Genomic DNA, 26,445 nt, shown 5'->3' with positions numbered 1-26,445 from the left:
CCCTCGGGTGTGTCCCCATCCCCGTGTGTGTGTGTGCGCGCGGCCTCCTGCTGGCGGGAGTGAGCCCTGGGGTGTGTCCCCTTCCCTGTGTGTGTGTGTGTGTGTGCGCGCGCGCTGCCCCCTGCTGGCGGGAGTGAGCCCTGGGGTGTGTCCCCTTCCCTGTGTGTGTGTGTGTGTGTGTGTGTGTGTGCGCGCGCGCTGCCCCCTGCTGGCGGGAGTGAGCCCTGGGGTGTGTCCCCATCCCCGTGTGTGTGTGTGTGTGCGCGCTGCCCCCTGCTGGAGGGTCAGCCCACTGAGGGTTAGGAGCACTAAGTGTGCTGGTTCCGATGGTGATTCCCTTTTATGTATCTGTTTGGAGTGGAGGCTTCCTTCGGGCGGGGGCGGGCGCACTGCTAGCCAGCCCCCGTTTCCCACCAGGCGCACCGCTCAGCGAGCCTAGCTGAGGCAGACCCTGGGCAGAGACTTGCCCTCTCTGCCGGGACTGGTGCACCCCAGCCTGGATGTGCAGTGACTCCCCAAATGGGGGCGGGAGGGAAATGTGTGTTTCCTCAGCCCATGGGAACTCCAGAGACGAGGTCTGCTCAGCCCAGCCGGCGCAGAGACGCCCTGTTCAGGCTGTCTCCTCTCCTCCCTTAGCTCCCTGCTGAGCCACCCGCCATCCCTGCTGGAGACTGGGGGGACTCCGGATGGGTGCTGGGCTCAGTAAAGCCTCCTGCGTCCTTCCCCTGCCCGCGTGGCCTCTTCTCTGGGTCCGGGGGCTGCCCTCCCTGCGTCCCGTCGCTCACCTGGCTGGGCACTGCCCTGCTGCTCCCCCCCGACGCTGACCACGCGCTGTGCCCGCAGGCCTACATGGAAGACCACCTGAGGAACCGCGACCGGCTGGCCAAGGAGTGGCAGGCGCTGTGCGCGTACCAGGCTGAGCCCAGCGTCTGCGCTGCCGCCCGCAGCGACGCCAACCTGAAGAAGAACCGCAACCCCGACTACGTGCCCTGTGAGTGCCCTGCCCCCTCAGAGCCCCCCGGCGGGCTGGGGCCCAAAGAGCTGCCAGCCCAGCGGGTGTCACCCCAAGGGCGCTTGGCAGACCCCAGCACAACCCCATAGTTGGAGTGGGCCATACAGACGGGGAGGGAAATTGCTTGGACAGAGAGAACCGGTTTTCTCCCCAGCCCCCCAAGAGCAGAGCCATGGGCAGCTCTGGATCCTGGGGTACATGGGGCTGGCTGGGCGCTTTCCCCCGCCCCGTCTTGCTTGCTCACGGCTCCCCTTGTACGGTGATTTCCCAGACGACCACGCGCGGATCAAGCTGAAGGCTGAGAGCAACCCTTCCCGCAGCGACTTCATCAATGCCAGCCCTATCGTAAGTGAGAGCTCACCTGGGCCCCGCCTGCCTGCTCTGCCCCCCAGCCCACTGGGGGTGTTCCTCAGAGCAGGGGTCTGCCTGGTACGCTCATGTATACCCCCTGCCCCGCCCTGTACCGACACTCATGTGTGCCTGCTCACCGGTGCCACTGCTGCGTCCATTTCCGGGGGGGTCCCTGCTGCACCCCATTGTGCTGCTGAGGGGAGTGTCTGACGCGCTGTCTCCTGGCCCAGATTGAGCACGACCCGCGGATGCCGGCCTACATCGCCACGCAGGGGCCCCTCTCACACACCATCGCCGACTTCTGGCAGGTGAGTGCCGGCCGCGGGGAGGGAGGCCAGAGGGGGCTGGAGCTGGTACCTCCCCAGCCTGCCTTTGAGGCATCAGCCGTGGGGTGCCCACAGCAGGGTGCTGGGCATGTGTGAGGATGGCAGGTGGGCATCATGTGGGCCGGACCTTGCTGTGCCTGGAGTGCCCTGGCTTTCCTGAGCCGGGGGCAGAAAGCACCAGGGAGGTGCCCATCCGGCTGCTGGGGCTGCTCCCCCAAAGAGAGCACAGTTCCCTTTCCAGGTTCTCCTCTGGGTCCTCTTGGCCAGGCTGTGCCCGGCGGCCAGTGCTCCAGAGACCTGCCCCTGCCAGTCCAGCCTGGTTCAGCAGGTGTGGCTGGGACCCCAGGCTTCAGCTGCAGAGCACTGCCCGCCGCTTGGCTCCTCGCAGTCCCACCTGGCTCTCCCAGCAGAGCCCCGTTAACAAGCACCCAAGCCTGGGCCCAGCCCCCGCTGCTGACGGCGTGTGCCCTGTGTGCAGATGGTGTGGGAGAACGGCTGCACAGTGATCGTCATGCTGAGCCCGCTGCTGGAGGACAGCGTCAAGCAGTGCGATCGCTACTGGCCCGATGAAGGATCCTCCCTCTACCACATCTACGAGGCAAGTGGCAGGGGGGGCGGAGGGCACGGCCCATGGGGCGCAGCGGGCAGAGCACAGGCCCGGCTTAGCATGCAGCCCTGAGACGCGGGCCCCCAGGGGAGCAGTGCCATTGGAGCTGGGGCTGACTGGGCCATGACTCCATGGGCCTCTCCGTGCAGGTGAACCTGGTCTCCGAGCACATCTGGTGCGAGGACTTCCTGGTGCGCAGCTTCTACCTGAAGAATGTGCAGTCGCAGGAGACCCGCACGCTGACCCAGTTCCACTTCCTGAGCTGGCCAGCAGACGGCATCCCTACCACCACCCGCCCCCTCCTGGACTTCCGCAGGTAAGGGGCAGCCTCCCCCCAGGGCGCCCGCCACACAGCCCGGCAGCCTCAGGGCAGATGGGCTGGCAAAGCCAGGCCTGCTTTGGGAGCTGGCAGGGAAACCGGGTCCTGGGGGTAGCTCTGGGAGGGGCTGGAGCATATCCTGTAGGATGCCTAGTCAGCTGGGGGGCAGCCGGGGGCATCGATGCCCACTCACAGGGGGCCATGCTTGTGAGTCCTTGGGGGCTCCGTGGGTCTGGGAGGCGGGGGAGCGGGTGTGCCGACTTGCTGCGCTGCAGCTGGGCCGGCTGTGAGACGGGGGGAGGGCCCCTGGCAATGGCCCTCATCCCAGTCTCTGCCTTTGGGCAAGTCCCTGAATGTCCTGGGCCAGCGTGGGGCTCTGGCCGAAGGGCCCGGGGAACGTGGGGGGTGGGACGGGGACGCTGCCCTGCCCCGCCCTACCCTGCTGCTGGCGTGGGATGCGGAAGGGGGAGGAATTCTGAAGGTTCTGGCAGAGAAAGGGCCCAGGAGACTAGGCTGGGGGCCAGCTCAGCTCTGGCCGCTGGGGCAGAGAGAGCTGCTCCTGGGGGGTGCAGGGGATGAGACCCTGGTTCCCCACTGCAGGTGGGAGCCCAAAGCCCGGTGTGGCCTCGGCCTGCGTGCACAGGGGCCTCGCAGCCTGCAGCGAAGGGGGGTGTCTCTCTACCGGCCCCAGCCCCTCCGGGGTGCTGCATGGCTGGGGGAGAGGCAGACCCGGGGCCCAGTGAGGATTCTGGACTGGGGGGCAGTGGAGCACCCCTTCTCTGTGCTCGCTGCGGGAGGAGAGTGGGCGGAACGCACTGCATTGAGTTTGAGCAAGCAGGGCCGTCGCGGGCACCGCCCCGCCCTGGCGTCCCCGTGGCACTGATGCTGTTACCGGCTCCCGACCAGGCTGGCTGGCTTTGGAGAGGCTGGGTGTGCAGCCCGTCTCTGCTTTGAACCGCGGTCAGGGCCGCTTCCGCCCCAGGGTGAGGGGTGTAGGTGTGGGTCTGCGTGCGCCATATCACTGTGGGCTGGACCGGAGGGGAGCCCCCCCTCCTGCTGCCAACTTGGCTCTGAGGAGGGGCTGTTTTGAAGCCTCCTGTTGGTTGTGGCCGTCTATGCTGCCTCTGGGTCCCTGTGTGGGGCAGGGCCCCACAGCCCAGCTGGGATCTCTGCGCCCTCCCACCCTCTCTCTTGTGCAGCTGCCAGTGCCATTTTTGTGATTTGCAGCTAGTAATCTGGGTCCAGTTGCATAGTCACAAAAGTGAGCATTGGCAGCCGTGCCTGCTGCATGAAGCCCGGCCCCCTGGACTCCCACTAGTGCCCCACTTTGGTGCAGGGCACCGGGCACGGGACAGTGCTCCAAGCCTGCCCGGAACCTGTGCCCCACGGCTCCCATCCCCATCCATCTGGGAATGCCCTGCGCCCCTCTGCTGTGCATGGCCTCCTGCAGAGACACCCCTGCCAGGCCTGTTGGGAGCAGGGATGCCAGCCCTACCTGGGGGGGAGTGTGCCTGTCGCTGCAGGAACTGCCCCCGGGGTGAAACAGTGGGCAGAGTGGATTGTTGCCCCACCACGGAGAGCCCTCGGCTCTGGCCAGGCAGGGCAAGGTGGCTGGTAGTTCTTCCCGCTGGGCTGCCAGGCCCCAGAACGTGCCCCGGGGGAGTTTTTTTATTATTGGAGATATACCAGTCTCCTAGAACTGGAAGGGACCTTGCACCGTCATTGAGTCCAGCCCCCTGCCCTCACTAGCAGGACCATTTTTTGCCCCAGATCCCTAAGTGGCCCCCTCCAGGATTGAACTCACACCCCTGGGTTTAGCAGGCCAGTGCTCTAACCACTGAGCTCTCCCTCCCCCCTTCGCTGCAGGAATGGGCAGAGCGCATCGCCTGCCCCACCACGGAGAGCCCTCAGCTCTGGCCAGGCGGGGCAAGGTGGCTGGTAGTTCTTCCCGCTGGGCTGCCAGGCCCCAGGATGTGCCCTGTCTGTGCCCCGGGGCAGGGCTCTGCTCTGGCTGGGTGGGCACTGGCTGCTCTCACCTGCTCTCTCCTTGTCCTTGCAGGAAGGTCAACAAGTGCTACCGGGGTCGCTCCTGCCCTGTTATCGTGCACTGCAGGTAACGGCCCCCGAGCACCGCTCGGCCCTGCCTGGGGGGGCCCCCTGCCTGGGGCTCCGTCACGCTGCCACCTCCTCCTGCCACGGGACACCCCACCCAAGCTGGCCTGGGGCCTGTTCCCCTGCTGGGGGGGGGGAACAGAGCATGTGCAGCACAGTGGGGACCCCGAGAAGCCTGCAGTGGCTCTCCCTTCCCCCACCGCCCCCGTGCCCCGCTGGGAGCCAGGTGTCCCCCCCATGCAGGGGCTTGTGAGCGTCTCTGTGTCTCTTCCAGCGACGGGGCGGGCAGGACCGGGACCTACATCCTCATTGACATGGTACTAAACCGAATGGCCAAAGGTGAGTGCGGCCGCGACCCGCCCTCACCCAGCCCCACAACCTCCCAGCATCCAACACGCAGTCCTGGCTGCAATACCCACTTGAGCCCTTTTATCTTGCCCAGTCCCCAGCCTGGAGCCTCCAGATCCCCAGCCCTGGCTCCGGCTCCCCTTGCTCTGCCCCCTCGTCTGCTCTGCCCTGGAGCCTCCCTCCAGATCCCCAGCCCTGGCTCCGGCTCCCCTTGCTCTGCCCCCTCGTCTGCTCTGCCCTGGAGCCTCCCTCCAGATCCCCAGCCCTGGCTCCGGCGCCCCTTGCTCCGCCCCCTCATCTGTTCTGCCCCAGAGCCTCCCTCCAGATCCCCAGCCTTGGCTCCGGCGCCCCCTGCTCCGCCCCCTCATCTGCTCTGCCCTGGAGCCTCCCTCCAGATCCCCAGCCCTGGCTCCAGCACCCCCTCATCTGCTCTGCCCCCGGAGCCTCCCTCCAGATCCCCAGCCCTGGCTCCAGCATCCCCTCGTCTGCCCTGCCCCCAGCTCCTCCCCTCCAGATCCGCAGCCCTGGCTCCAGCACCCCCTGCTCCGCCCCATCTGCTCTGCCCCTGGAGCATCCCTCCAGATCCACAGCCCTGGCCCCACCGCCTCCCTTGTCTGCTCTGCCCCCGGCTCCTCCCCTCCATATCCCCAGCCCTGGCATCCCCTGCTCCACCCGGTCTGCCCTGCCCCCGGAGCCTCCCCTCCAGATCCCCAGCCCTGGCCCCGGCGGCCCCGCTGACCCCTCATGTGCTCTGCCCTAGGAGTGAAGGAGATTGACATCGCCGCCACGCTGGAGCACGTCCGTGACCAGAGGCCCGGCATGGTGCAGACTAAGGTGCGCCCTTTCCCCCAGCTAGGCCCCAAGCTTGCAGGGGCAGTTCCCAGCGGGTCAGCCCAGCCACCTGCAGGGAAGGGGAAGGACACCCCCTATGCCCCCCCCACACTGCCCCACAGAGCCCTTCTCCCCTCTCCTATCGCTGCACCCGGGCAGCACCTGGCCCTACAGCTGCTGTGCCCCTCCCCAGGCACAGGCTAGTTCTCCCAGCAGGGGGCAGAGAGCCAGGGCCGCTGGCTTCCTTCCCACCACGGGGGCGGGAGGGGGGGGGCACAATGGGGTTGCCCCTTCCCAGGGAGGCGGATTCATCTGTTGTGCTGGGCTTGGGCTCTGGGACCAGCTTCCAGGAAGCAGGGCCCTGGCGCTGGGCAGCCCTGCCTGTGAGCATACAGCCCTGCCCCTTCATGCTGGGCACAGGCTGCGTCGCTCCGGGGTGGGGCTCACCCTCCTCTGCCCGCCGCAGGACCAGTTTGAGTTTGCGCTGACGGCCGTGGCAGAGGAGGTCAATGCCATCCTGAAGGCGCTGCCACAGTAATCCGGTCGCCTCGCCTCCAGCCCCGTCGCGCCCGCCACCTCCCGGGTGCCGCCCCGTGTGCTTCGGGCTCCCGCTCGCCCCCGTAACGTCGTGTCTGTGATGCTGGTCGTCTCCCCAGGCCGCCCTCGCCCCTTCGTGCTGCCCGGGCCTCGTCTGGCTGCCAGCTCCTGCAGGAGCAGCTGGGCCCAGAGGGGTCCTGCTGAACCCGCTGGGGGAGGAGGGCTGCACCGACTGCTCTGAGAGGTTAAGAGGGGACTGTGCTGCCCCCCCACATCTGCTCCTGCATGCCCAGTGCCCGCCTGCCCCATGTACAGGTGCCTGCGCACAGCCCCCCACGGGCTCCTCCCATTTGTCTAGTCACAGCCCCACAGGTGCCCAGGCCCTGCCCACGGCCAGGGAAAAGTCTGAGCCAGTGCGGGGCGGTTCTGAGCTCTGCCAGGAGCCTGCACCCGCTGGGCAGGATGGGCCTGGGGGGCAGCTGCTGCTCCATGCCCTGCCTGGGGGGTACTGCAGCTCTTGCCAGGCTGGCCCCAACCTGCCCTCCCCCTGCCTGTCTCAGTGCCTGGGGGGTGGACCCTTCCTGGGGCAAGCGGTGATCCAGCTGGAGCAATCCTGGCCAGGCCGAGTGCGCCCGGCTGGGCAACCCCTCCTGCACCCCCTGGGTCAATCATTATCAGTCGAGCAGAAGAGAAATTTCTAGAGAAATATAATTTTGTATCTTGATGTGAATAAAATTCTTGTGTCGCATTTGTGCAGCTGCAGTCCGGCCTGGCCTGTCTCTGTGGGTATTTCCCTGCTGGGGGAAGGAAGGGGAGAGGAGGGGGTTGTGCCCTCCACTGCCCCCACCCCAAGGTGGGGAAGGCAGCACAGACTGAGCCCAGCGCAGCTCACTCCAGGCCCTGCTGCCAGCAGCTGAGATCTGGGGGTTAGAGAGGGGCAAGTGCCCTTGGGTACCCCCCTCATGCCAGTCCTGCCAATGGGAACCGCCAGGGCCTACCCTCCCTGGGGGAAAACTCTGCTTGAGGCTGGGGCCGAACCTGGTACTTGGTCCAACCCCCCTGCAGCCACCGCTTGGGGCTAAATTTCCCTGGCCTGGCCCGACCCTCTTGAAGGGACTTTACCCCCCACCCCACATCCCTGCAGTCTGCTCCAGCCAGCCCCTGCCCTCCCCCCTCAGAGAGCCCCCCTCACACACTGCATCTATTGCAAATGGTTTATTGACTGACAGCAGGCTCCACGCCCGGGGGCTGACACAGCCCCCCCCCCCCCCCGCAGCAAGGGAGATGCACTGCAAGGCCCAGGCACCATCCTTCCACGCCCCCCCACCCCCCCACTGCATCCACAGCCTCAGAGCTGCTCCTGCCCAGCTATGAGGAGAAGGGGGGGTAGTTATGGACTAAGATCCCCTCCCAGGCTGCAGGTTCTGAAGGGGAAGCTGCCATCTCTTCCAGCTGCAGCCCCCCGCAAACAGGACGGGCCACAGGGAGAAGCAGACAGGGGAGAGAGACACCTGGCCCTGGGCTGCTTCCACCCCTGCAATCAGGTCTCTTCCCACAGCAACTCCCACCAGAGCGGGGCTGGGCTGGAGGTGCCCAGGGCTTTGCCCCCAGCCCCCCCTTCGCCCTGGGGCCAGCCACCCCCTCACACGCCATGGGCCAGGGCCAGGATGGAATCTGTGCCCCAGCACAACCAGCCCCCCACCACTAGCTACAGCCAACTACACCCTGCTGTGCAGACAGCAACAGGAGAGCCCCCTCACGCGGCAGCCCGGGGGCACTGGGGGTGGGGGGGTGGTGGAAACAGAGCGATGTCCGGGCGTGACCAGCCTCCCTGGGCGACTGAGCGTGGCAGGGTGCCCGCAGCGCGTCCCTCAGAACACACCTGGGGAGACAAGCAGAGGGGAGGGGGAGGGACGATGGATGAATCAAGCCGCGTGAGCATGTGACAGCCAGTGCATGTGCAGGTCGGGGCACCAGCACCCCCAGGGCGGGGGCAGGGGGCTGCCTCCAGCCCTATTCCTGGGGCTGGACGCACCCAAGGCTCCTGCGAGCCTGTGTGCTGGGCCCCGCTGCCCCAGTTGGGTGGCCCCCGGCCCTGTGGGGTGATGGTGCCCTGGCTGGTCAGCCTGTGGAAGTGGGACAGGGGGTTACCTAGGGGACAGGGGTGAAGGGGTGTCAGGCAGGGACTGCAGCCAGAGTGGGGGAGGGGGGGAGGGAGCAGGATCCACAGCAGCAACAGAGAGGGGGAGAACTAGCACCCACCCCCCAAATACCCATTACCTTCTGTGCAGCATCTGCCCCCCCACAGAGGGACGTCCTGCCCCCCAGGGTGCAGGCTCTGAAGGGGGTGTACCCCTGGGCAGCCCAGCTGGGCCTGTACACCACACCCCAGCCCACCCCCCAAGGGAAGGCCACGAGGCCTGCCTGCACTCCCAGGCATGCCCCTTGCCTCTGCTGGGTGGGAGGGAGACGGCCCAGCGCAGCAGAGGGGGTTTTGGGAGGAGAGCCTAGGGGCAGACCCGCTCCTCACACCCCCCACCCCGTGGAGGGGGAAGGCATGGCATGGACAGGCAGCTGAGCATGTGATGCAGCAATGGTGCCAGGGCCCCACATGACCCCCCCCCCAGCACCCGCCGGCGGGGGCAGCTCCTTGCTCTGTAACGACACACCAGAGGCAGGCTCCTCTCCTGCCCTTCCCTGCGCCCCAGGCAGCCCCGCTACTGCCCACAAACGCTGAGGGAGGAACCCACTGCTCCCCTGGGGCTGGGATCCTCGGGCTGCCCGGCCCCAGCCCGGCTCATAGCAGGCAGCAATGCGACTGCTTCTGCTTGGGCACTGGCTCCGTCCCTGCCGCTGCCTCCTCGGGCGCTGCCCCCTCCTGCCCACCCCCTGCCCCTGGGCTCTGTGTTCGGCTTCCCTTGCTGCCCACAGGCAGGGGCGGAGGCACCTGGCTCCCCCCTGGCGCCTGCTGCCTCCTGGTGCCACGCGCACCTGCTCTGTGCTGCCCCGCAGCCTCCATCTCCGACAGGCTGTAGGCCATAGCCAGCTGCAGGTCCTCGTCCTCCTCCTCGCTGTCCGTGTACAGGCAGACCGGGGACGAGCCGCGGGGCCGCGGCGGCGCAGGGGGCGAGTGCGAGGGCTGGCCCGGGAGGGCCTGCTGCTCCCGGCGGCTCAGCTCCAGCCCCAGTGCCATGTCGTCAGGGACACCTGCTGGCCAGAAGGCACAAGCATCAGAGCCCAGGCGCGCTGGCCCCAGGCCTGGCCGTGGGGTGGGGAAGGACGGGCCTCTGCCTAGGGCACCGCAGACAGACCCAAGTTCAATTCTTAGGCCTGCCCTTGTCTCCCCACCTCACCCGGGGTCTCAGTGCCGCTGTCTGGGAAGTGGGGAGACCCCCCCCCCCCACACACACACACCCCCTCCCAAGGGGCAGAGCTCAGCCAACACGCAGAGAAGTCCAGAGTCAGGGGCCACCCCGTTCCCCAGAGCCCCCTCCCACCCCACTCCTCACCATTAACGTGGATTGATTTCAGCTCCCCGTCCTCTTCCACCTCCACCCGCTCTTGCCCGTTCTCCACAATCCTGCAGAGACAGTGCCAGGTCATCCAGCCAGCCAGGGTGGCACCCCGCGGGAGAGAGACGGCGGGTCCCCCGGGGACGGGCTGGGGGCACTGTGTGTGCCATCTAGGGATTGGGCCAGGCCGCAGTCTCCATGTGCGTTGGGGGCAGAGCGTGGGCTGGTGTTTACCTTCTCAGGATCGTCTGACCTCGCGCGCGAGCTACACTTTGAGGAGCGCAGGTCATTGATGTAAAGTGCTCTCCCATTGCAAGGGAATCGCTCCGAACTATCACCCCTGCCCAGCACTGTGGTGACAGGCTGCCAAGCGACAAAGCCTCCTGGTAGGACTCTGGGCTCCCTGCGTGGGGCTGATGGAGGTGTCACGCGGCAGAGGGGCTGGGAGGTTATAAAGGGCAGAAGCTGCACTGGTCTTTGGCCTTTGTCAGCTCGTCAAACAGAACAGCTGCTGCAGGAGGCAGCAGAGATGGGGGGACCCTGCCTGGACACACCTGAGCCCCAGGAAGGGTGAGCCCTGGGGTGTCGGGAGGCGGGACTGGCTGACCCCCGGGAGGGCTCTGGCGTGGCGGGACTGGCTGACCCCAGGGAGGGCCCCATGATCTGGTCCCCTGGAGCAGCTGCCGTGTTGCTGGGAGACAGCCTGGCTTGGCCATTGGCCAGTCCGCGATGGCCCATCCCTACCTCTTCGTCGTGATGCGTTTGCCATTGACGAAGGTGGTGGAGGTGGAAACCGAGCGGAAGCCGATTCCGGGGTTGGTGCCGGGGCTGAAGGACGAGGAGAAGAAATCTGAAAAACAGGGCGACAACCTCACAGCAGGAGCCCCCAGCCTGCGCCAGGCCCTGGGGAACCCTGGGGGATCGCAGGGGGTCCCTTGGCCAGGCGTGAGAGGGTGACGGGGCAGCGACGGGGAAGCCAGGGGATGCACTGCAGGGCGGGTGTGAAACTCGGATAGGAAAATGTCTGTCCAGGATTTGCAGGGGACTGTCCCTGAGTCGCTGAAGCCGAGGGGAGGAGGTTTGGGCCGGGCTGGGCAGGGGAGCTGGAGAGAGGAAGTTTGGGCTGGGCAGGGGATACAGAGCCGGAGCTGAGGGGAGGAGGTTTGGGCCAGGCCAGGCTGAGGAGCCGGAGCGACACAGGAGAAAGCTGGAGCTGGGACCACACAGGTGCCCTCTCCAGTGGGGCAGGTGCCCAGGAAGGACGGTGCTGGCAGTGACAGGCAGGCTGCCCCCTACCTGAGGATGCCGGGAAAGAGGAGAAGAAGGAGCCTGATCCGGGGTGTCGGAGGCCAGTCCCCCGCAGCTCTGAGAACGGCAGCATCTCATCTGGAAGGGAGGGATCATGGCGTGAGCACAGCCCAAGAACCTCCCTAGCAGGATGCCAGGCCAGGCTGCACCAGCCACACAACTGCAGAGTGCAGCCAGTCCACCCTGGGGGCAGGGCACCCATGGGCCCCAGAGCAGCAGGCCCCAAAGGGGGCTCTGGGGGGGCCTACGGAGCGGGCACTTCCTTGCGTCCAGCTGCTGAGCTGCAGGAAGAGAAGCCGAAGATCCAGCAGCCCCTGGCTAGGGTGGCTCTCCTGCCCCGGGCGCTGCAGGATCAGGCCCACACAGGAGGCAGGGCCTGGGTGCTAGCTGCTCTGACAGGACCACACGCTGCCGAGGGCTGGGAGCCAGCGGGTGCTGCTCCGGCCTCTCTCAGTTCAAGTGTCCTGCAGCCTTTGGGAGAGGATTTCCGAGAGGCAGCCTACCTGCCCGCCTCGTAACTGCAGCCCACTGCTTCCAGCCGCCCCGCCGGCGCCCGCAGTGAGCCCCGGGACTCAGCCTAGGCGCTGGGCCCAGGCTAACTCCATCGGTCACTGGCACTGCCCAGTCACGGCTCTTCACCCCTCCCACGCACGGATCCTTCTGCCCCATGCGTTCAGCCCAGAGCTTGCGTGCTGCCTCCCGCAGCGACCGAGCCCAAACCACCACCGCTTCCTGGCCTCCCTTACTCCGGCACAAGGACCAGCGTCTGCTTGGACTGGGCCTGCTGAAAATGCCCCCGGTGTGGGGCAGTCCTCAGCCGCCATCACCGGCTCCCACACGACCACCACCACCCCCGCTAGCCCCAGCGCGGTGAGCACTGGAGGAAGCTGCTGCTCCAGCTGTGGGGCAGGGAGCCGACGCTGTGGAAGGCACCGTACTAACCCCTGCCCCTGCTGTCACCCAGAAGTTCGAACTCAGCCCCTCCCAAGGCAAAAGCCCAGGCCACATCACTTGAGTCAAAGATGAATCTCCATGAGCTTTCAGCAGTACAGGGCCCATGACACACAACAGTCTCTGGGTCTCTCACCAATCCCCATTTCATAGTCCCTCTTTCACTTTTCTGGCTGCAGAGAATCAAAAGGTGCACTGGGTTGGGCCTACGCTCCCCTCCCTCCTCCAGAGCCCCCAGGAGAGCCGGGGGCCAAAACTCACCGAAGAGGTCAGCGAAGGGATCCCGCCCGCCGAAGAACTCCCGGAAGACGTCGTGGGCGCTGCGGAAGGTGAAGGTGAATTCGGGGGCTCCCGCGTCGGCTCTTGATCCCCCAGGCCCTGCTGGGGAAAAGCAGAGACAGGATGCTACCGCCAAGAGCCCAGTCTGAACTGAGAGAGAGAGACAGGCCGGGGTCCCCGTCCCCTGGGACAGACGAGCAGGTCAAAGGTGCTCTGCTAGCACGGGGCTGGGGCCAGCAAAAACTACAGGTCCCAGCATGCAACGGGAGACGATGTGCTCCCAGCCGGCCAATATTTGTAGCAGGTGCAATTTGCCCCTAGGCCAAGAGCCAGCGCCCAGCCCGGGGCAGTTCCACCACTAGATGGAGCACAGACAGGCCAGAGGCCCTGCTGGGGCTGGGGGGGGGGGAGTGAGCTCCAGGGGGCTGTACCCTGCTTGGGCGGGCGAGGGGGGGCAGTGAGCCCCGGGGGGCTGTACCCTGCTGGGGCTGGAGGGGGGGGGAAGTGAGCTCCAGGGGGCTGTACCCTGCTTGGGGGGGCTGCGAGCACCAGGGGGGCGTACCTGGGTGTCATGCCCATGTAGACAGGGGGAGGCCCTGCTCGGGGGGCAGCGAGCCCCAGGAGGCTGTATCCTGCTCGGGGGGGTGAGGGGGGGCAGTGAGCCCTGGGGTGCTGTACCCTGCTTGGGGGGGCGAGGGGGGGCAGTGAGCCCCGGGGGGCTGTACCCTGCTGGGGCTGGAGGGGGGGAAGTGAGCTCCAGGGGGCTGTACCCTGCTTGGGGGGGCTGCGAGCACCAGGGGGGCGTACCTGGGTGTCACGGCCATGTAGACAGGGGGAGGCCCTGCTCGGGGGGCAGCGAGCCCCAGGAGGCTGTATCCTGCTCGGGGGGGTGAGGGGGGGCAGTGAGCCCTGGGGTGCTGTACCCTGCTTGGGGGGGTGAGGGGGGGCTGCGAGCCCCGGGGGGCTGTACTCTGCTCGGGGGGGGGCCACAAGCCCCAGGGGGGGCCATACCTGGGTCACGTAGACGGGGGGAGGCCCTGCTCGGGGGGCAGTGAGCCCCAGGAGGCTGTATCCTGCTCAGGGGGAGGGGGGCAGTGAGCCCCGGGGGGCTGTACCCTGCTCAGGGGGAGGAGGGGGGACAGCGAGCCCCGGGGGGCTGTACCCTGCTCTGGGGGGCTGCGAGCCCCAAGGGGGGCCGTACCTGGGCCACGTAGATGGGGGGAGGCTCTGCTCAGGGGACAGGGAGCCCCAGGAGGCTGTATCCTGCTCGGGGTGGGGGGGGCTGCGATCCCCAGGGGGCTGTACCCGGGTGTCACGGCCACGTAGACGGGGGGAGGCCCTGCTTGGAGGGCAGCGAGCCCCAGGAGGCTGTACCCTGCTCGGGGGGGGGGGGGGAAGGCGGGGCAGCGAGCCCTGGGGGGGGGCTGTGCCCTGCTCGGAGGGGGAAGGGGGGGCAGCAAGCCCGGGGGGGGCCACGCCCTGCTCGGAGGGGGCGCGTAGGGCTTTGCCGTCTCGTTCATACCCACACTCCGGGGGCGAGCGGTGCCCAGACTAAGAGCAGCTTCTCAGACTCCCTGCCACAGCCGGCCCGGCAGCACCCCATTGCAGGCGCACGGCACACAGCGCTGGCGGGGACTGTCAGACTTGGGTCCCCTCGGCCCAGTTTTTAAGGTGCAAGGTCCCCCCACCCCCCATTTCAGCTCCCCCAGCCAGGCCAGCTCACCTGCTCCCATGAGGCCTTCCTTGCCATAGCGGTCGTAGACGTCACGCTTCTCCTCTGCGGGCAGAGGAGGGGAGAGTTAGGGGGCCCCCGCCGCTCCAGCAGGGCTGAGCTGGGCTGAGCTGGGGAGGGGGCGGCCCCTAGCTAAGGGGGAGAATGGGTCCTGCAGCTGGGGGGGGCAGCTCCTGCTGCGTGGGCAGACAGCATCGCCAGCTCTCGTGCCATAGGGATTACTCCTAAAGCCCCAGCTCTCGGAGTCATGGGACGGGGCAGGACTGTCAGCTGCTGTTTTCTCCCCTTCCTGGCTGCAGAGCAAAGCCCAGGACAGCACCCCCCAGGGGTCAGACACAGGAGCGTAGATGAGAACCCAACACTTGCTTTGAAAAGTCTGGGGATTTTCCACCCAGTGTTGTGGCTCTGGAACCCTTGGGGCTGGGGGGGGGGGGATGTCCCCTGGCCGGCTCTTCAGGTGCCACACACCAGGCTCACAGGGTCTCTGAGCTGCGTCGGATCAGAGTGGCTCCAGGCGACGTGAAGGACCTTCACGATCTAACCCAGCCCCCCATGATCCGTGGGATGCCTGGGGCTATCCCAGGCCCGGAGCGCAGCAGCGAGGGCCAAGCTCCGGCAGTGAGTCTGTGGGGCATGAACGAATCCAGCGAGGTGCACGCAATGCACAGGGGTGCACATGGCCGAAGACTCCGGGGGACCCCTTCCCCCACCCCACTGCAGCCCCCAGGGAGAGAGGCAAAGGAACACGAAATGGTGCGTGTGACTCAGAGCAAAGGGTTAACGAGAACCTCTCCTGCAAAGGGACGTAGTGAGGTGCAGACCGGCCGGATGCCCCGTCTTCCTTGCATCCTCCCGAGCGCCTCGGGGGGGCAAAGGGGGCTCCGGCAGCTCAGCATTCCCTAGTGCAGGGACTGGGGGGGAGGGGGCAGAGTGCGCCTGTGCCAGGGATCCTGGGCGGAGGGAGGAGCAGGAAGAGCCCCAGTCTCCGTGCACCCCGGCCCTGCACCGGGCAGAATGCAGCCGGGCTGCAGGCTGCTTGCAAAGGGCCGTCTCAGGGCCTGCATACGGCTGGGAGTGACAGGGACACCGTCCATACAGAGCACAGCCGCTCCCCTCAACACCAACCTGGGGACCTGGCTGGGCAGGATCTGGGGGTCCCAGTGGATCACACGCTGACTAGGAGTCCACCACTGGCGGCTCATGCTGGGGTGTGTTAACGGGAGGTCATTGGCCCGCTCTGCTCGGCACTTGGGAGGCCTCAGCACTCGGCAGGGCTGCGGCCAGGTCTGGGGGCCGCACATCAGGAAAGACGTGAACCAATCGGAGAACAACAAACCTGCCCCGTCAGGGAGGGTTAGACCCTGGGTGCGTTTGCTCTGGAGCCGAGGCCTGAGACCAGGCTCCAGACCCAGGAAGGGCCGTTCTCCAGAGGATGGGGATTAAGGGTCTGTCCAAGCTGCACACGAAGGCTGGGCTCTGACCCTGGCTCGAGCCCACACTCCGTCCACACACATGACAGTCAGACAGCTCAGGAAGCCCTCAGGCCCGGGGCTCTAGGGCCCTGCTGGGGGTGGGTCAGAGCCAGAGTCCCGCTGAGCGAGGTCCAAGCCCTGTCACTTTGCAGTGTGGACGCAGCCCAAGGTCCGAAGGGCTGCAGAGAGGGTCTGGCCACCTCGGCCTGGCTGAGCCGGGTGTTTGCAGCGCAGTGGGGATGCTCGAGTCCCCAGCCCAGCCCCGGGGCTGCACTGCCTGTGGACACCCCAGTGCTGGGTTTGATCTGCAGCACGGGGGACCTGGGGCGATAGCGGGGAAAGCTTCCACCACCCCGGGGGCTACGCTCGGGAGCAGGCTTCCCAGGAGGCGGGGACCCCGTCCCTAGAGGTTTTAGCAACAACCTATCAGGGCTGGCCTAGGGCCACTTGGCCCTGCCACGGTGCAGGGCTGAACAAAGCGACCCAAGGTCCCTTCCAGCCCCATGGCTCCAGCACCAGGTGTCGTGAAATGAAGGGGGAGGGGAGACGCCGGCCCCCTCGCTGAGCCCGGAAGGAGGGGAGACACTGGCCCTCGCTGAGCCCAGAGGGAGGGGAGACACCGGCCCCTTACTGTCCGACAGCACTTCGTAGGCCTCCGCGATCTCTTTGAACTTCTGCTCGGCGTGTTCCTTGTTCTCCGGGTTCTTATCCGGGTGCCATTTCAGCGCCGCCCTCCTGTACCTGCACAGGCCCCGAGACAGTCAGTGACCCCCAGCTCTGCTGTCAGCAGGTGCCACCCTCCCCACCTGTACCAGCCAACCCCAAGACCAATCGATGGGTGTGCAGGTTCCCACCATGTCAGGTTCCCACCAGCGCCTGGGTTCCAGGTGCTTCCTTGCAGAGCGGCTCAGTTCCTGGGACAGCCCCCCACCATCCCACTCTACACGGCCCCCCAAGCAGTGGCAGAACCAGGCATGACCTGTGAACACAGCGCGTGTTCCCCAGTCAGGGACACCACGTGCCAGGGCGAGACGCTGCCACACAGACTCCATACTCCCTGCCTTCAACCAGCGCCAACTGCCCAGGGACCCCCTCCATACCTCCCCCCACCCCCAAAACCAGCACCCACCAGGCCAGCCCCCCTCAACCAGGGCCCTCGAACCAACGCCCACCAGGCCAGCCCCCCCTCAACCAGCAACCCCCCCCCCCCAAACCAGCACCCACAAGCCCAGCCCCAAGTCACAACTCCAGAAGGAAGCAGCAGCATTTCTCTCCCTGTCACAGTCACCCACACAAGAGCCCCCCCAGCCGCCATTCGGTTAGTCACAGGCTCACTCCAGTCAGAGTGACAGAGGCTAAACTCATTAGCCGATTAATCTGGTGTGTTGTGGTAACACCTAGAGATCTTACACGAGATCCACCGGTGGTGCCAAGCCCCTGCCCCGCCCAAGATGGCGGGGGAGCACGTGCATCAGGTCAGGCCCTGCCCGAGATTGGGGAGGGAAGCGGGGGTGGGTGGGGAGGTGCAGGCCTAGAGCGGGACAAGCCATGTCCCCAAGCGTGACGCGAAAAGCCCACGGACGGCCTGTCGCCGCCATCGCCCAGCCGCAGAAGCGAGGCCTCGCTGCCCCTCGAGCGCTCATCCAGCCCCACTTTACCCTGAGCTGGTGCCGACTCCGAGGCAGCCCGGGGGCCCCGGGCTAGAGGAAAGGGGGGCGACCCGAGATGGGGCAGGACTTACGCCTTCTTGATGTCGTCCGAGGAGGCATTTCGGGGCACGCCCAGCACTTCGTAGTACTCCACCATGGCGTCTGTCTGTCCGGCAGGGTGCAGCTGGGGAGGAAGGGCAACGTCAGGCATATCTGGAGACGGCCAGGGGAGCGCAAGCCCGCCGGGACCACGCTGGCATCAGCCAGGAACAGCCGCCCGGAAAGTCCCCATGTCCCGAAGAGCAAGCAGCGACCGGCTCTGTCTGTCCCCTGCCAGAGGGGGCCGCACAGACCAACCGGGGCCCGATTCCTGGCCTGCTGTATGGCGGTGCCAGCTCCGGAGGGGACGTCCCACCCCCTTTGCACAGGGGCAGCAGGCAGATTCGGGACCGGGCCCCATCTGTCCTCAGTCCCTGCCCAGCTGCAGGCCCATTGCCGCCCAGCCGAGAGGCCGTCCTGTGCCGCACAGTGTCCAAGTCAGGACTGGGTCCCCCCCCCCACACACACTGCCACCCCTCTCTGCCGCCCCCCCGGCAGCAGGAATGCTAGGGGGGTATTTGTGGCACAGAGGCTGGCGGGCCCCCACCCACGTTGGGCGCCGGCAGCCAGAGCTCTGGGGCACTTGTCTCTGTCACAGCCCGAGCACAGGGACTGCGCCAGCTGCACACTCTTAAAGGGACCCTGCCTCTTGGCATCTCACAGGGTCCCACGGCCCCACCCCTCCCAGAGCCACTGGGGCGCAGGGCTATGCTCAATCTATGCAACTGCAGGACCTCACCCCCACTGGACACCCCCTCCTCGCCGGGGTTCCCTCGCCCAGCCGAAGGGAGGTGCTTGCTTCTGCTCCTCTCCCTCATGTCTGAGCCCCCCCAGTCTCCCTCTCCGTTATGGGGCTCCCCCCACTGACCTGCCCACAGGGAGACACTCCAGCAGCCAGGCCAGCCACCCCGGCACAGACACTGGTGGCTCTTCAGAGAGCGGGGAGCAGCAAAGAGGAGGAGCAGAGATCTAACCCTAACCCCAGCCCCTGCAAGCACCCAGCTGCCTTCAGGGTCTTACCCCTTGGGGGTGGGGGTCTGTTCATCAGGTGCCCGGCAGAGCTGCGTGTGGTGATGACTGGGGTAGCTGGGGCAGGAAACTTGGGGGCCAGTGTTCAGGTATCCTTTCAGGATATGCCACCACCCTGGCCAGCCTCCGGCACTGGGGCGGTGATGAGGGGCAAGGGGTCCCTGCTAGAACCCGCTCTGCAGCCGGGGGGGAGGGCACTGCCAGTGTCAACCAATATCAGGCAGCCCAGGACCACCCTCCCCATGCACCTGGGCAGTGCCAGCACGACGGGTTCCAGGCGTCACCACCACAAAACACAGCCCCTCGCCAGGGGCCTGCCCAGCTCCCGAGGGGCTGAGCACCCCCAGCCCCCATCACTCCCTGCTTCTGCCTAGGTGGGAGGCTCTGTGACCCTTAGGGGCACTGCAGAAGCCCTCACAGCTGGACGGGGTCGTTGAGGGGGCAGTGGGGGGACAGCGAGCAGGGGCCAGAGACCAGAGAGTCTCACCCTGGGACAGATGGGGCCGGGCCCGGCTCCCGGCCCCTCCCTAGTCAGTCAGTCAGTATTGAGGAGCTTAGCAGCTACTATAAACACCTAATCCCGTAACAAGGGAGGAGTAAGAATAGCTCTGCCACCCGTGCTGGGGTCGAGGGCAGCGGAGGGCACCCGGCTGCTGGGAAAATCGGGTCATTGTTTGCATGGGGGCCCTGGCCTCCTCCTGGCCGCCCGCCGCACATCCCAGAATCCATTCGACCTGCAGCTGCTGAGATCGTGGCCCCAGCCTCCGAATCCCTCCACTGTCTCCCCATTTCAGCCACATTACGTCCAGGTGCCTCCTCCTCGCCTTCAGCCCCTCGGCCTTCCCGCAGACCCACTCCCACCTCGGCTCACACAGCCCCGCACCGCCACCATCCCACTACCCCCTGCTCCCGGCGCACTGACTCTGTCCCCCAGCCCCACCCTGCTTGCTGCCCTTCCCTGGGCCCCTCCCATTTCAGTGACCACAGGCCCCCAAAGCGGACGGCAGGGTGGGGCAGACGCCCGCTGCCCCATACAATGCCCTCCTTCTGTTTCCTTCATCCGTGGACCCTCCCTTCCCCTGCACATTCAGCACGGGCCTTAAACTAATTCACTCTCCCCTCCCCTCCCTCCCTGTCAGCAGTTCCCAGGGTGGGTGGGGCCCCAGCTCGGTTCTGTTGGTAAATAAGGGATTTTGCAAACCCAGCATTTAATTTTGTGCCTTAAAAACAAAACGTCAATTCTCACTTTTCCTGAGGTGCCCGGGGGGCTCTGAGCCCGGCCCAACGGCGGTGCAGGCAGAGATGCAGAGCGACCCCGAGAGGGGCAAACACCCAGGGCAAGGGAGACCAGCCGGCCTGGCCTTGTGCTCAGATCCCTGCTCCCCAGTGAGCAGCCTCACACCTGCTCCGCGTCCCTCGCGCCTGGCCCGGGGTTTGAAGCTGGGTGCCGAGCCAGGTGCCCTGCTGCCCACCCAGGGAGCTCAGCTCTGGCCAGACGCCGGACCCGCCCCCGGTCTGTTCCCATCGGCTGCCTGGCAGCGATTTCAGCAGGCGCTGGAACTGACTGGAACTTTCTCAACCTCCCTCGGGCAGCCTCTTCCCTTCGCCACCAAGACAAGGCAGCTCCAGAACATGGATGCCAGGCCCCAGCCCAGTGCCAGAGGACCTGCCGCAGGGCCCGCAGGTGTCGGCAGCGCCAGGCTCCATGGGCACCGGCTGGCAGCCCCTCCTCGGCACAGAGCAGCCGGGCACGTAGGGGGAACCAGCTGGCAGCCCCTCCTCGGCACAGAGCGGCCAGGCACGGAGCGGGCACCGGCTGGCAGCCCCTCCTCAGCACAGAGCGGCCAGGCACGGAGTGGGCACCGGCTGGCAGCCCCTCCTCGGCACAGAGCAGCCGGGCACGGAGCGGGCACCGGCTGGCAGTCCCTCCTCGGCACAGAGCGACCAGGCACGGAGGGGGAACCGGCTGGCAGCCCCTCCTCGGCACAGAGCGACCAGGCACGGAGGGGGAACCGGCTGGCGTCCCCTCCTCGGCACAGAGCGACCGGGCACGGAGCGGGCACCGGCTGGCGTCCCCTCCTCGGCACAGAGCGACCGGGCACGGAGTGGGCACCGGCTGGCAGCCCCTCCTCGGCACAGAGCAGCCGGGCACGGAGCGGGCACCGGCTGGCAGCCCCTCCTCGGCACAGAGCGACCAGGCACGGAGGGGGAACCGGCTGGCGTCCCCTCCTCGGCACAGAGCGACCGGGCACGGAGCAGGCACCGGCTAGCAGCCCCTCCTCAGCACAGAGCGTCCGGGCATGGAGTGGGCACTGGCTGGCGTCCCCTCCTCGGCACAGAGCAGCCAGGCACGGAGCGGGCACCGGCTGACGTCCCCTCCTCGGCACAGACCGGGCACAGAGCGGGCACCGCTGGCGTCCCCTCCTCGGCACAGAGCGGCCGGGCACAGAGCGGGCACCGGCTGGCGTCCCCTCCTCGGCACAGAGCGGCCGGGCACGGAGCGGGAACCGGCTTGACATCTCCTCCTCGGCACAGAGCGGGCCGGGCACGGAGCGGCACCGGCTGGCGGCCCTCCTCGGCACAGAGCGGCCGGGCACGGAGCGGGCACCGGCTGGCGGCCCCGTCCTCGCACAGAGCGGCCGGGGCACGGAGCGGGCACCGGCTGGCGGCCCCTCCTCGGCACAGAGCGGCCGGGCACGGAGCGGGCACCGGCTGGCGGCCCCCTCCTCGGCACAGAGCGGCCGGGCACGGAGCGGGCACCGGCTGGCGGCCCCTCCTCGGCACAGAGCGGCCGGGCACGGAGCGGGCACCGGCTGGCGGCCCTCCTCGGCACAGAGCGGCCGGGCACGGAGCGGGCACCGGCTGGCGGCCCTCCTCGGCACAGAGCGGCCGGGCACGGAGCGGGCACCGGCTGAGCGGCCCCTCCTGGCACAGAGCGGCCGGGCACGGAGCGGGCACCGGCTGGCGGCCCCTCCTCGGCACAGAGCGGCCGGGCACGGAGCGGGCACCGGCTGGCGGCCCCTCCTCGGCACAGAGCGGCCGGGCACGGAGCGGGCACCGGCTGGCGGCCCCTCCTCGGCACAGAGCGGCCGGGCACGGAGCGGGCACCGGCTGGCGGCCCCATCCTCGGCACAGAGCGGCCGGGCACGGAGCGGGCACCGGCTGGCGGCCCCTCCTCGGCACAGAGCGGCCGGGCACGGAGCGGGCACCGGCTGGCGGCCCCTCCTCGGCACAGAGCGGCCGGGCACGGAGCGGGCACCGGCTGGCAGCCCCTCCTCGGCACAGAGCGGCCGGGCCCGGAGCGGGCACCGGCTGGCAGCCCCTCCTCGGCACAGAGCGACCGGGCACGGAGCGGGCACCGGCTGACATCTCCTCCTCGGCACAGACCGGGCACAGAGCGGGCACCGGCTGGCGTCCCCTCCTCGGCACAGAGCGGCCGGGCACGGAGCGGGCACCGGCTGGCGTCCCCTCCTCGGCACAGAGCGGCCGGGCACGGAGCGGGCACCGGCTGGCGGCCCCTCCTCGGCACAGAGCGGCCGGGCACGGAGCGGGCACCGGCTGGCGTCCCCTCCTCGGCACAGAGCGGCCGGGCACGGAGCGGGCACCGGCTGGCGTCCCCTCCTCGGCACAGAGCGGCCGGGCACGGAGCGGGCACCGGCTGGCGTCCCCCTCCTCGGCACAGAGCGGCCGGGCACGGAGCGGGCACCGGCTGGCGTCCCCTCCTCGGCACAGAGCGGCCGGGCACGGAGCGGGCACCGGCTGGCGGCCCCTCCTCGGCACAGAGCTGGCCGGGCACGGAGCGGGCACCGGCTGGCGGCCCCTCCTCGGCACAGAGCGGCCGGGCACGGAGCGGGCACCGGCTGGCGGCCCCTCCTCGGCACAGAGCGGCCGGGCACGGAGCGGGCACCGGCTGGCGGCCCCTCCTCGGCACAGAGCGACCGGGCACGGAGCGGGCACCGGCTGACATCTCCTCCTCGGCACAGAGCGACCGGGCACGGAGCGGGCACCGGCTGGCGGCCCCTCCTCGGCACAGAGCGGCCGGGCACGGAGCGGGCACCGGCTGGCGGCCCCTCCTCGGCACAGAGCGGCCGGGCACGGAGCGGGCACCGGCTGGCGGCCCCTCCTCGGCACAGAGCGGCCGGGCACGGAGCGGGCACCGGCTGGCAGCCCCTCCTCGGCACAGAGCGGCCGGGCACGGAGCGGGCACCGGCTGGCAGCCCCTCCTCGGCACAGAGCGGCCGGGCACGGAGCGGGCACCGGCTGGCAGCCCCTCCTCGGCACAGAGCGACCGGGCACGGAGCGGGCACCGGCTGGCAGCCCCTCCTCGGCACAGAGCGGCCAGGCATGGAGCGGGCACCGGCTGGCAGCCCCTCCTCGGCACAGAGCGGCCAGGCACGGAGCGGGCACCGGCTGGCAGCCCCTCCTCGGCACAGAGTGGGCACCGGGCAGGCTGGGCACTCAGACACCAGCCACCAGCGCCACCACCGCGCCCATCTTTGGCCACAAAGCACAACGGCCCACCGGCAGCCAGGCGTGGGGGGCGGGGGTCCGATCCCTGCAACAGCCGCTCCACAACCTCCTGACCCCAGGAGTCTCCCCAGGCCCGGCACCCCCGCAGGAACAGCCGGGGACTCCCCAACCCCACCCCCCGTGCCAGGGTCAGCTAGTTACAGGCGCTGCCCCAACCTCTCATTTCAATTCCTTGGGAAAACACCGGGAGCAGCACCAGGGCCCCCTGCCCCACTGCCCCCCGGGGACCCCCAGCACCCCCCCACTGTCCCCCCGCGGGCACTGCCCACCTCTGCACCCCCCACCCCACTGCCCCCCGGGGACCCCCAGCCCCCCCCGCGGGCACTGCCCACCTCTGCACCCTCCCCACTGACCCCCCCGCCCCCCTGCACCCCGGGGACCCCCAGCACCCCCCCACTGTCCCCCCACGGGCACTGCCCCCCTCTGCACCCCCCACACACTGAGCCCCCGCCCCACTGCCCCCCGGGGACCCCCAGCAACCCCCCACAGCTCCCCCGGGAGCACTGCCCACCTCTGCAACCCCCCCACTGACCCCCCGCCCCACTGCCCCCCGGGGACCCCCAGCACCCCCCCACTGCCCCCCCGCCGGCACTGCCCCCCTCTGCACCCCCCATACACTGAGCCCCCGCCCCACTGCCCCCCGGGGACCCCCAGCACCCCCCCACTGCCCCCCCCGGGGCCCTGCCCAGCTCTGCACCCCCCCACTGTCCCCCGGGGACCCCCAGCACCCCCCCCACTGCCTCCCCCCCGGTACCTCCCCGCGGCGCAGCGGCCCCGGCTCCCCACGCTCCGAGTCCGGCCGCAGCTGCAGGCCTGGGGCGGGACATGAGCTCGGTGTGACGAGACAGCGCCTGCAGCCAATGGCGAGCCCGGGCCGATTGTGACGTCAGGGCTCTGCACTCTGAACTGATGAGATCATGAAAAACAAGCTCAGAGCCCCGCCCCCATTGGCCCCGCCCTCTGCACCCCCCCCCGGGGCTCCCCTCGCGTGAACAAGGCGCTGCGTGGGCCCGGGACTGCCAGGGCACTGCTGCGAGGAAGCTCACAGCGCTGGTGGGAGGAAGTGGGGGGTTTCCTTGGGGTTGTCTGTGTTTTCCAGGGTAGCATGCAGGGGGGGGGACTCAGTGTCCCCGGGTGTGACTGGTTTAACGAGGGGAGGGGAGAGGGAGTCTGTTGGGACACAGGACCGGAGAGGGAATCGGGACCCCGGCCGGTGGCCTGGAGGATGGAGACCCCAGCGACTGGTGACCTGGGGACCCGGAGACCCAGCTCAGGAGTCACAGCCGGGTCTGGCCAGTGGGGCAATGGGCTGCGGGGAGAGGACCCCAGTGCCCTGACCAGCCGGTTCCAGCCAGAGCGGGGCTGAGAGGAGAGGAGACCCAGGCCCCCCGTTTACAGCCCTGTTTCCCTGGAGAGAAGCCAATGGACAGAGGGGGCTTGGGGCCGGGGGTATCGGAGGCCCAGCTGGGAAGCAGGGGGGCTCGGGGCTGGAGAGGGGGAGCAGGCAGAGCCCCCCTGGCTGCAGGGGGACTGGGATGTGCTGGGCTGAGGGAGGCCAGGCCTGAGGCCAGAGAGTTTCCTGTGCTGGGTTCAACCCCCAATAAACCCTCCTGTGTTACGCTGGCTGAGAGTCGCTCCGGGCTAGAGACAGGGTGGGGGGGGGCATCATTTCCTCAGGGTGTGGAGGCCCCAGGAGCCCAGAGTGAGGGGTCTCCTGGAGGGGGCCCACAGCACAGACAGACGTGCTCAGGCTCAGAGAGGTGGGGCTCCAGGAGGTGGAGGTGTTTAACCCCCGAGAGAGAGTGAACCCCGAGAGGGGCTGGCACACTGAAGGAGGCTTCCCCCACAGACCGCACAGGGCCGAGGGTGGGCACGATCTGTGAGTCCGTGACAGCTGGGGTTCCAGCTGGAGGGCCCGGCTTGGAGGTGTGCACCTCGCCTCCCCCGTATGGCCAGGCCCAGGCACCCAAAGGTGAGGAGCCAGAGGGGGTTGCCAACTTTCTGACCAAACAAAAGTGAACACCCTTGCCCTGCCCCCTCCCTCCCTGGCTCTCTTCCACCCTCACTCCGCTCATTTTCACCTGGCTGGGGAGGGTCCCTTTTCAACAGTTGAAAACTGGACACCTGGCAATCCTCCGGGCCTTCCCACAGCCATTCTGGCTCACTCGGGTCCCCTTTTCCAGCCATTCTCCCCAACCCCAGGGCAAGGAATTGGCTGGTTTTTAAAGGAAAGCTGCAATTCCCACCTAATGCATCACCTGGCTCCAGCAGCTGGGGGCTTAGGAAAAACACCGTATTTCACGAGACTCCTTCTAAAACACTGGCTGGCAGCGTACCACATACCCGAGTCCCTGGGGCCATGGATTAGCAGGCAGGCCTGAGCCGAGGGCCCGGAGTATGGGTCATCGTGTGCCCTCTGGGCCAAGCCAGCAGCTGCTCCTCCCCCTAGAGCTGCTGGGAACGCGGGAGGAAGACTCCCCGGCCCCACCACTCCAGCCAGCCCGCCAGTCAGGCTCTCCAGGGCTGCCCAGAGAGGGGGGCAAACGGGGCAGTTTGCCTCGGGCCCCGCAGGGGCCCCACAAGAATATCAGAGGCTCCCCCCCACCTCCATCTTCCCCCATGCCCCAGCGCCTCAGCATGCCGCATCCCGGAGCCGCCCTGGGCAGAGCTAAAGCGGCCTGAGCTCCTCCCGCTCGGAGCCGCGTGGTAAGGGGGCAGGGCTGCGAGCTGCAGCCGAGCGGCGGGAGCTCAGGTCCCCCCAGAGCTACGCCGCTGCAGTGCTATCCAGGGCCACTCCTGAACGCAGTGCACTGAGGCTCCGGGAGAGGGGGGAGGTGGGGGTAAGCTGGCCAGGGGGGTTGGATAAGGGGCAGGGAGTCCCGAGGACAGTCAGGGGGCAGAGGTTCTTGGGGGCAGGGCGGTCAGGGGATGGGGAATGGGGGGTTGGATCGTGGGCATTCCGAGGGTCTGTCAGGACTTGGCTGGGGGGTCGGGGCAGTCAGGGGACAGGGAGCAGGGGGGGTTCATGGGGAGTGGGGTCCCAGGGTGGTGGTTGGGGGCCATCTCGGGGGGCGGTGAGGGGACAAGGAGCAGGATGGGTCGGAGATTCCGAGGGGGGACGGACAGCCGGGGGGCAGGAAGTGGGTGGGGGTCGATAGGGGGCAGGGCCAGGCTGTTTGGGAGGCACAGCCTTCCCTACCCTAAAGCTCATTCAGCAGTTTGAGGCTTGCAGAAGAGCCAAGCTGTTAGCTTTTCCATTAGGGCTCCCATCCTTTTCACTTCTCTAATGCCAAATCATAGTCTACATTTAATTTCAGTGCCCTAGGGAGATTCATGTCGGGGGAGGGTAGCTTCATTTCAAATTAGCCACTTTAGATTAACAGTAATAGTGCCAGGAGAGCCATGGGGGAGGGATCACATGAGAAGGGCAATATCATACAC

At 68.0% G+C, this 26,445-nt stretch overlaps 2 protein-coding genes across 7 annotated transcripts in view; one reads left to right on the top strand and one right to left on the bottom strand.

Annotated features, from left to right (window-relative positions):
• PTPRN (protein tyrosine phosphatase receptor type N) overlaps nucleotides 1-7,205 on the top strand; it is a 48,611-nt gene extending 41,406 nt beyond the window's left edge. For all 3 annotated transcript variants that reach the window (XM_030580574.1, XM_030580573.1, XM_030580575.1), the window contains 9 exons: nucleotides 844-991; nucleotides 1,284-1,357; nucleotides 1,594-1,671; nucleotides 2,168-2,287; nucleotides 2,446-2,612; nucleotides 4,675-4,728; nucleotides 5,002-5,066; nucleotides 5,836-5,909; nucleotides 6,373-7,205. In XM_030580574.1, the coding sequence (XP_030436434.1) occupies nucleotides 844-991; nucleotides 1,284-1,357; nucleotides 1,594-1,671; nucleotides 2,168-2,287; nucleotides 2,446-2,612; nucleotides 4,675-4,728; nucleotides 5,002-5,066; nucleotides 5,836-5,909; nucleotides 6,373-6,444 (852 nt within the window). In that variant the 3' untranslated portion in view covers nucleotides 6,445-7,205. The remainder of the gene's footprint in view (nucleotides 1-843; nucleotides 992-1,283; nucleotides 1,358-1,593; nucleotides 1,672-2,167; nucleotides 2,288-2,445; nucleotides 2,613-4,674; nucleotides 4,729-5,001; nucleotides 5,067-5,835; nucleotides 5,910-6,372) is intronic.
• A 438-nt stretch (nucleotides 7,206-7,643) lies between these two features.
• LOC115659870 (dnaJ homolog subfamily B member 2-like) lies at nucleotides 7,644-23,863 on the bottom strand. Of its 4 annotated transcripts, none has more exons than XM_030580597.1 (10): nucleotides 23,759-23,863; nucleotides 17,439-17,530; nucleotides 16,329-16,438; nucleotides 14,217-14,270; nucleotides 12,476-12,595; nucleotides 11,252-11,341; nucleotides 10,700-10,805; nucleotides 9,953-10,023; nucleotides 9,435-9,653; nucleotides 7,644-8,325 (listed from the first exon to the last, which is right to left on the bottom strand). In XM_030580597.1, the coding sequence occupies exons 2-10, from the start codon at nucleotides 17,501-17,503 to the stop codon at nucleotides 8,315-8,317; spliced, it is 846 nt and encodes a 281-aa protein (XP_030436457.1). In that variant the 5' UTR covers nucleotides 17,504-17,530; nucleotides 23,759-23,863; the 3' UTR covers nucleotides 7,644-8,314. The 4 variants fall into 4 exon arrangements, with proteins under 4 accessions (XP_030436457.1, XP_030436458.1, XP_030436459.1 ...); XM_030580598.1 differs by having other exon boundaries at nucleotides 9,435-9,650; XM_030580599.1 differs by having other exon boundaries at nucleotides 12,476-12,592.
• Nucleotides 23,864-26,445: the final 2,582 nt, after the last annotated feature.

This window comes from Gopherus evgoodei, chromosome 11 (genome assembly GCF_007399415.2).
Source record: "Gopherus evgoodei ecotype Sinaloan lineage chromosome 11, rGopEvg1_v1.p, whole genome shotgun sequence".
Lineage (NCBI taxonomy): Eukaryota > Metazoa > Chordata > Testudines > Testudinidae > Gopherus > Gopherus evgoodei.
Note: the sequence above shows the minus strand (reverse complement) of the source record. Positions and strands in the feature narration are given on the sequence as shown.